This window comes from Mastomys coucha, unplaced genomic scaffold (assembly GCF_008632895.1).
Source record: "Mastomys coucha isolate ucsf_1 unplaced genomic scaffold, UCSF_Mcou_1 pScaffold20, whole genome shotgun sequence".
Lineage (NCBI taxonomy): Eukaryota > Metazoa > Chordata > Mammalia > Rodentia > Muridae > Mastomys > Mastomys coucha.
The window spans coordinates 65,572,892-65,582,309 of record NW_022196903.1 but is presented as its reverse complement, the minus strand read 5'-3'; the positions used below and the strand labels follow the sequence as shown (position 1 = coordinate 65,582,309).

General features: G+C 42.7%; 1 protein-coding gene across 1 annotated transcript in view; it reads right to left on the bottom strand.

Annotated features, from left to right (window-relative positions):
• Polr1a (RNA polymerase I subunit A) overlaps positions 1–9,418 on the bottom strand; it is a 67,326-nt gene that overhangs the window by 52,660 nt on the left and 5,248 nt on the right. The window contains exons 3-7 of the mRNA XM_031382161.1: positions 8,721–8,870; positions 5,863–5,970; positions 3,425–3,510; positions 3,201–3,304; positions 397–504 (exon numbers count right to left, since the gene is read on the bottom strand). Coding sequence (XP_031238021.1) covers positions 397–504; positions 3,201–3,304; positions 3,425–3,510; positions 5,863–5,970; positions 8,721–8,870 — 556 coding nt within the window. The remainder of the gene's footprint in view (positions 1–396; positions 505–3,200; positions 3,305–3,424; positions 3,511–5,862; positions 5,971–8,720; positions 8,871–9,418) is intronic.

The window sequence follows — 9,418 nt, the reverse complement described above, 5'->3', positions numbered from 1 at the left end:
TATATATATATATATATATATATATATATATATATATATATATATATATATACCATGCCTTGAATTCAGAGACCCACTTGCCTCTGCCTCCCAAGTGCTGAGACTAAAGGTGTGCACCACCTGCCCAGATAAAACATCCTTTTTAGGGGACATTTGAAATAGGTGAGTGACAATAAGCCTTCCAGAATGCATCAGTGCAGTAGAGACTGGGCTCGGGTGCATCGAGTTCTTGGTGGTGGGTGTGACCTACCCTGCCCCTTTATGGCTCTAAGTCAATGTGCCCTGAAGCTTGCCCCAGACTGATGGAGAAATTGCAGGTGAGAGCTACATTTAATTAACTTCGGTTAAGGTGAGAAGGTGGGCTAAGGACAGACAGACAGGCTATTTCTCCAGTACCTTCATTCTTCCAAATGGCGAAAAGATGATCTTGGGCGCTGCTTGGGGTCAGGTACCCTCGCTTCCCCATCTGAGCCTCGTCAATTCCTGGAGCTGCTGGGACTCCTTCTGGAATGAGATACAGTCATTTCGGTAAACATCAATCTACAGAGCAGTATCTCTTCAACCCACATTTCCACCCACACTCTGATTTCTGGAGTTATGAACACAACACACCATTATATAAAACCAGCGGGGAAGAACACATGAGGGCACTAGTGGGAACTAGCTCATATTAGTAACATAACTATTCTCATTTTTAATTATTCTTTTCTAGTGCTTTGGTTCATGTAAATACTTTACATGACATTGAGATTTTGCTAGGCATGGTGGCACAGACCTATTACCCCAGGACTTAGGAGGAGGATGAGGCAGAAAGATGAGTGATAGGACAATGTGGGCTACAGTGAGATATTACTTCAAAAAAACCCAAAACTCTTGCATGGATTTATTTTCATCAAAAGTTCATTTGGTGTTATAAGAGGAACACATGAATAACTGCTATATAGCTTTTGTCTGACCACTTTTTTGCTTGTTACTGAGACAATCTTAAGTAGCCCAGGCTAGCCTTGAAGTCCTGATCCTCCTGTCTCTACCTCCCAAGTGCTGGGCTTAGTCTATGCAACCATGCCCAGCTCCAATCATCATTTCTATGGCTGCACGATACTCTACTGAGGAGATTTCCTAATTTATTTAACCACTCTTCTATTTGGACATTCAGATGAATTCCAGTTTTTTGCTTTTCTAAAGGAACATCATTGGGCTGGGATACAGATTACTGGTAAAATAGGCAGGCAGCCAGCATGAACGAGGCCTTGGGTTTAATCCCCAGTACTGGAAGAAAACAAGCAACATTATCTTCATGAGCACAGGACTCACCAGAGAGGGTCAGGGAAACAGAAGTAAAAATAAATGTGGGAAGGTGTTTTTTTTTTAATTGTGTGAGTGTGAGAACGTATGTGCCACTGTGCACACACACTGAAGTCACACATACGGAAACTCTCTCCTCACTACTTTTGGGAGTTGGTTCTCTTTGACCACTATGAATCCTGGGACTGGAACATAGATTTGGGCCCTAAGCACTTTCATCTACTGAGCGCTTGTACTAGTGCCTGTGTGAAGATGTCTACAGATTCAAGTAGACTAATTTAAGAAATATCACACCAGTAGGTGAGGCTGGCCTCTCGGACTAGGCAAGAATCCTCTGAGACCCTGATTACTAGCTCTGCCCAGATCAAGTAGAAGACTGTATTTGAGGTTCTCATTTAGGAAGCTGACTTCTGACACTCAGATGAGGAACAAAGATAATTTAAGTATTCTATAGGCTCAAAATTGTTAGCATCTTCTGGGATGCCTTAACTGAAGTGAAGCTCTGCTCAGTTTCCCCTTTTCTGGATTTATCAAAATCCACTCTTGTGCTATAAGCTGGTCACTTTCAAAGAACACTTAGCAATCTTTCTAAACATGGTTCAGATCCCACTCTGAGTCCTAGGATACAGAAAGGCCATGAGCAAAATAACTGGAAAGCTTCGAATGAGGTTTCTAAGTTAATAGTGCCACCCTAGTGCTGATGGATGCCTAGACAATCTAGAAGATGACAAATAAGCCAACTGGAAAAAGACTTTATGCTTGCTACCCGGGAAGTCTGAATTTGCTCTACAATAAAAGGTCTATTAAAAACCAGGACACAGATTTGTATTTACACCAACCCTTGCCTGAGTCTCAAGGTAAAAGACTGAACATTCACCTCAGCGTGGACTGGGTAGACATGAGTACACATGAATGCACTTCCCTGCCTACTCCACAGTCCCAAGCCCTAGACACGGTTCACTAATGTTATCTGCTGGGCACTTTCATGGATGTGGTGCCCTCGGCTCTGGGTGGGTTACTATGTGAGTTGTCAACAGGTCTGAGAAGCAGCCTCTCTTGAGCCTCTCATAGCACACAACAGAGCCAACTGCACATCTCAGGTTCTGTTTTTTCTGACTTGACATATAGATTATATGGTAAAAAAAAAAAAAAAATGAAGCAGAGCAACCTAGTAAACACGTACAGCAAAACACATAGAGCAAAACACATACTAGTAGCAGTACTTCTCAAAATACCTTAATTCTCATTTCAGAATTAAACATTACAAAAACCACATTACAAAAGGAAAGTTGTTCATTCCAGCCTTTTCTCTACAACCCATGAATGGAGCACAGCTGACAAGACAAGACAAGACGCCCTCTGTCACTTGGGTGAGCAGTCAGGAACAACTGGCAGGAAGTCCTCATGCTTTCTGAGTTCTTTCAATTTTTAAATATTATTCAAAATTCATGCTTGCTACATAATGAAATACTTAAAACTTTTGCCAGGTAAAACTAAAAGTTCTTATTCAGTAACCTTTGAATGGTTGGGTATTGTGACACATGCCTGTAATCCTAGAATTTCAGAATGATCAGGAGGTTAAGGTCAGGTTATATACAAGAGACCCCATCACAAAATAAAACAAAATCTTTCAAAGGAACAATCACATACTCCTAGCACTAAAAGGCAGGAAGATTAAGAGTCTGACGTCAGCCTAAGCTGCATAGCAAGGTCTTGTCTCTAAACACCCAAAACAAAAACAACAATTTGAGAAGGCAGGCACTTGTAGGGCACTGTCTCATAGCACAGCCCTGCTGCTCCTTCCCCAAGCTCTCCCGGGGACCTAAGGAGCCTAGAAGCATGGGAAGCCACACGAGAGAATGTGGCTAGAGTTCCTGGCAGGCCTAGCTGCTTACCTGGGAGTTCTGCATCCTTCTGGCCTGATTTCCTGTGTACCATGGCTGGGTACGTGATTGTTAGCTTGCTATTGTGCTCCTTCCGAATCACTGACCGTCCAGTCCTACACACGGGGAGATTTGCAAGAGAAACAAACCCCAGTGAGACATTTAATAACTGTGCTGAGTGACTGGCCAAAGCCATCTCAAGCAGGGAACGGAAACGGCTGAGGGTTGGCACTCACTTGCAGTGTGGACAGCGCTTAGCAGCCATGTGTGTCTTCCAGAAGTTAGCGACAAGTTTGCTTCTGCTCTCACACACATTTTTCACCTGTTTAAAAAGTCAGAGACAATTAGAGTAATGTCTCACTTTGAGGCCCAGACTAGCCTCAAATTTGTTATCTTCTTGCTTCAGCCTCTTAAATAATGGGATTATACATGTGTACTACTGTACCTGCCCCAGAGTGTCACTCTGAAGAGAATCCAATCTGGATGTTTTGAATGGTTTTTTACTTTTTACTTAACTACAGAAGATTGCCCTGTGGTGGTTTGAATGAGAAATGCCCCCATAAATTCAGGCATTTGAACACTTACTTAGTCCCTAGCTGGTGGCACTGTCTGAGGGGTTACATAAGGAAGCTGTATATGTGGCCTGGCTGGAGGAGGGCTACCAGTAGGGACAGGCTTTAGGAGTTCATAGCCCTACTTCCGGTGTGCTTTCTGCTTCATGTCTACAGCTGCGACTGGGAGATTAGTCTCTCAGTCTGGGGCCTCCTGCCATTAGAGCTCCACCGCTGGGGCAGTAAGTGCAGATAACCTCCTTCCTCACAGAAACAAACAGTAGCTAAATGCCCCCTCATTAAACAAAAGCATCCCACAAAATAGTCATTAATACAGCTTTCTGTGTGGTCTTATAATCAAGCATCAAGGACAAGGCTCTGAGGTCCCTCCAGAAGCACCTTGGGCCATGAGACTGCCAACTGTATCCTGTTCCCTAGCCCACAGATGCTGCTGCTGACTTGGATGAAGCCAACTAGCAGCTGGCAATGATGCAGAGCCTTTGACTCAGAAACATTAATATCTCTATGTGGGACAGTACTTGTTCTTCCTCTATGGTTTATTTGTTACTCGGGCAATCTCTTCATTCTTGGTTCATTAACTAAAGTGTCCAGAGGAACCTGTCACTCTCATGTACGGTACCAACAGACACTGCCCTCTGGTCTCTCTTGCTAAAGGCACAGACTCCTAAACTGACGCGACTTTATAGAGGACTTTGGTCCTGACACACTACACCTTTGGGTGTATTTTTAAAGATATACTGACTATAATTAAAAATTCACATCTGCTCCATATCCTAGTACAGCACTGGAGAAGTCAGCAGATGAACACAGATTGTTTAGTCTCGCTATCAGTAATTGCTCAGATGAGACTCTACAGTTGGCAATGGAAAAACGAGCCAAGGCACATGTAACAAATGAATACACTAGTTAAAGGCAGCAGAGGCATGAGCAAAGCAGGCAGCAGGAGGCAGAGCAGAGCTAGAGTTGAGGAGAGCCCTCCCACTCCCTGAGAGGACCTGGCTAAGCTCTTCCAGCTCCCCAAAGCCTCTGCCAGGATCCAGGTACTGTTCATTGCAGGTCAGATTAATACTCACTGCCCGAACATCAAGGAGGTCATTGTCCCAAACCTAAGCAAACTTGCCCAGGATTAGGCTTTTCAAGAACACAACTAAGAAAAAGATATTTCCTGAAAAGGACTTAATGTAGACTCTTATGTGAACGTATATTTATCAGTGGTATATGCATGTGAGTGTTGGTGACCACAGAGGCATCAGATCTCTCTGAAGCAGGTGGCTATGAGGCATTTGACATGGGTGCTGGGGAGTCAGACTCTGATCTTCTGAAGAACAGTATGCACTCTTAACTGCTGAGCCATCTCTCAGCAACAACTCATTTTCCCAGGGCAATTCTTGGAAGAAGCGAGAGGAAAAGCAAAGGGGGGTTAATGTCACTACTGTCTTTAACTGTAACGCCGTATTTCTAGACAAACTTTGACTGTTTAACATGACCCTCATTCATAGTATCAGACCAAGAACATAAACTTTCTCAGAACGCTGTGACTAAGAAAGCTCATGAATCCATTAGGGGGTTTGGAATAAGTGCAGGTTATTTTAGCTTTTAAGACAAGCCTAGGGTGTAGCTGGGCTCTCCCCGATGCTTCTCCAGAGGCTCTCAGGATTCCCACAGTGGTGATTCTCTTGGCCTCCAATAGATCCCACCCAGAAGCTTTTGGAACTTCCATGGGGCCCTGCTCTAGACCAATTAAGTGGAATGATACCTGGTCATAAAGTGAATTCAATTTGAAGTTTCCTCTTACATTTGATTACTACCCCATCCATTTGGAGCAATGCCATTCGGAGCAATTCACAGATGCCTCAAGGGAGAGAGAAGATAGCAGGGATTTGGAGAAAGTCCAGAGTAGGAAATGGAGTGGAGGTAGAGACAGACAGTGTTCTCAACCCAGCTGCTTGCTGGATGCTATACTTCAGCTAGTGCCATCCAACGCTCTAGTCAGCCCTGCCACAGCCATGAAGCCAGAAACTCGTGCAGATGATGGTATAGAGAAACTGTGGTCACTATACTAAAAGCAGATCATTACACAAAGGCAGATGTTGGGAACTTACATGTGCACCCTGGGACCCCAAGAGGTTGTTCTGCAGAATTTTGCTTGTGTACTCTTCTAACTCTTCTTGAATTTCAGAGGCAGAAGGATCCGTAGTTTCTTCCAGAAACTGAAAAATAGGAAAACAAACTATTGTGTAACTACAGTAAAGTGTCTGATGAACACCATGGTTGGGACAGGCCTTTTCAAGGACGGAGATCAATTTAGGAAAGAAAACCGTAGCTACTGTGCTACATTTTTAAAACACTGAAGCGGGGCTGGGGATGCCGTTATTGGCCGAGCAGAGCACTCAGAGCACTCAGCGAGCTGGGGGTCACTCACTATTCTTATGCACCTAGCTGGGGTCACTCAGTATTCTTATGCACCTAGCTGGGGGTCACTCAGTATCCTTATGCATCTCTGGGGAAGACACTATAGCCCTGGCTTCAAATTCATTTTGTAATTCATCAAATTTATGCTTTTCATTTTGAAGTCCTCCAATGATGCAGGAACAGAAATCAACACCTAGAATGAGCACAAAGACGATATCAAATGTGACATCACCTCTTCCCAGTCCCAGCAAGGTGAGGACCTAAAGGGTAACAACACTTGGGTTGTTGGGAAGTAACACTTGGGAAATAACACTTGCACAATTGTACAGGCAGACCGGGGCTTTAAACCTCAATTGTGCAGGATTCAGACTGGGAGCACCACCCAAGTAAAGCAGTAAGCCTTCTTTCTGAAGGTAGGTGGCAGTACCCTAGCATACGCCAGCAATCACAAGTAAACACGCCATGAGTAGGAAAGAGGAGAGGGTTTCCAGTACACTGACATCAAAGGCTGCCAAATGTATACAGGAGTACATGTCTATTTGCACATTTTATGAAGAAAAAAAGAAAATAAAGATAGGAGGAGGCATATAAAAGTAAGATTAAATTTGGGTAAGAAAAATCTCTAGAAAAACATAACTTCTTTAATTAAAGGCAGAGGAGCATCTTTTTCTCTCGCTTCTTTTTTCGTAGGCAAGTCTGACCACGGATTAATTGTTTAGCTTTGCGCTCCTGGAAGCAAATAAGTTGAGAATTTCTGCTAATGGCAGCAATCTGTCTAGACTTGTTAGACTGAATCTCTACCAAGAGGGCTTGAGTGCCTAATTCAAACCTCGGGTCTTCTCTGCTTTCCAAAATCATGTCCTCAAGGCTACCCGGTAGCACAGAATTACTACGGAACATGAAATGCAGGCACTGTCCTATCTAATGCCTGTAGGACTCTCATCTTCTACTAACTCTTTTTTTCAGGGCATTTTTATAGAGAACTTCTTGAGGCTGGAAAGATGGTTCAGGAATTAGGGCACTAGCTGCTCTTCCAGAAGACCTGAGTTCGACTCTCAGAATCCACAGGGTGGCTAACTACCTTTTGTAGCTGCAGTTCCAAAAGATTCAATGCTCTCCTCTGACCTCCAAGGCACCAGGCATGTATGTGGGACACACACGTACATGCAGGCACACTCATACACATAAAATAAAAATATCAAATAAATAAATAGAGAAACTCCTTAACTCATTTTATAAGACTGAAAACAATATTGGTACCTGAACTCTATAAAGCAATATGAGGAAGGAAACTTATAGTCAATCAAACTCAAGATTACAGATGCAAAATTGTAATCAAAATATTAGGAAAACCACACCTAGCAATGTATTACAAAGCAGTATGTATCACTGATCTTGGTAGCACAGGCCTTTAATCTCAGTACTCAATAGGCAGAAGAGGGAGAATTTCTCTGAGTTCAAGGCCAGCCTTGTCTACATATAGCAAGTTCCAGGCCAGCCAGGGCTTTAGTAGGGATACTATCTAATAAAACCTTACTACGATAATCCAAACAGTAAGCTAGCAATGATAGACTACTACCATCTAACTTCAGACACTATCCAAGCTTTGAAAGTTCTCCTTATCGTTTACTGAAAAAGCAAGTCAGTTAGAGCCTCTTGCTGTAGCTTACAGATGTCACCTCATTAGAATAGTTCTCAGGGGCTTCTTAGAGCAGCAGTGTGTCAGTCTCAGAATGGAACAGTTCCTTTGTCACTGACAGCCTTTACCTTCTTCAAGGTTAAAGGATTTTAAAAATATGCAACTTGGATATGTCTGATGTTTCCTCATGAGCAAGATTCAACCAATATCCTTGTGGTAGGAAAGCCCCAAAGCAACACATCATTTTCACCACAGCTCAGAAGGTCACATGATTTAAAGTTTTTCTGTCAGGTGGTGCTTACTCTGACTACCTGAACTGAAATGCTGATATCCTGACAATGCAGGCTGGATTTGCTCCAAAGAACTATTTCTAAACAGGTTCACATCCTCCTTTGCCCAATTAACCTTTCCTTTCCACTACCTCTGGTGGGCAGTGGGCCGGAGGGGAGATTAAAGCATTTAAGAACTCTTATTAAAAGTAGGTTTTGAAAGATGTAAGCCTCTAATTCCTATTTTATTCAATAGATTATAATTATTACTACCATGATTTGTTCCAATTTCCCCAGATTTGGCCACTGTGAGTCCCTCACTTGAGCTGTCCCTCTGGTTGACGTTGAGTACCACCTAGCTGTCTGGCATGGCATGTTACAGACTACTGTAATTTCTCTGGTCCTGGCTTATAATCAGCCATTTCTTTAAGGAATCCTTGGGCAAGGAATAATATGCCTGGAAGATTAGATGTGAGCCATTAGCTGCCTCTTCTACCACTACTCCATACGGACCCAGGAAAATATCTAGCTATTGGCATCACTGTAAGATACAAGGGCCAAGCATTCTGGAGACTACTGGGGTGGCAATTAAGAACAACATACAAGCATTTTGATAGACTGGTTTCCATTATCAACCTACCCTGCTGAGAATTCGTTCAAGCTCGTAGACTGCTTGCAGGGCTCCGACTTCCAGGACCCTCAGCTGGCAGACCAATAGGTGGATTGCAGCCCGAGGACAAGTCAGCATGTGGCAATTTAAACAGGAACCTCGGAGCAGCAGGTAGAGTTTCTAAAAAGTGGGGACAAAAGGAAACGGGGCATCAGAAAGAGACACAGTGGTGATTTTCAGTGCACACAAGAGATTTTTCTTTCCTTAAGGACTTCCTTAAGAATTCTACTTAGGACAGCCAGGACTACACAGAGAAACCCTGTCTCGAAAAAACCAAAAATAAATAAATAAATAAATAAAAATAAATAAATAAATAAAAAAAAATCTACTTCTGCTTCTATGCCTCCGATAGCCTTTAGACCCTAACAACTAGACAAACGTTCTTCTTTTACGGTTTCAAATTTGAAACTCACACTAGGATGCGTGGTCTGAGGAAAGGAATTCCTTTTGTTTTACATCAACAAATAGTTATAATATTTAAGTAAGACAACAGCATTCTTTTTTTTTTTTTTTGCTAGTGACAGGTTTTTGCTTTTTTTATATTTATAAACAAAACCAACCTCCAAGTAACTCCCCAAACAAACAAAAAACCAGATTAAGTAAAATTTACAGTGAACCCAGCAAACATCTGTATGTGCAATTAAATACTGTGTCTGTTACTGTGTCAC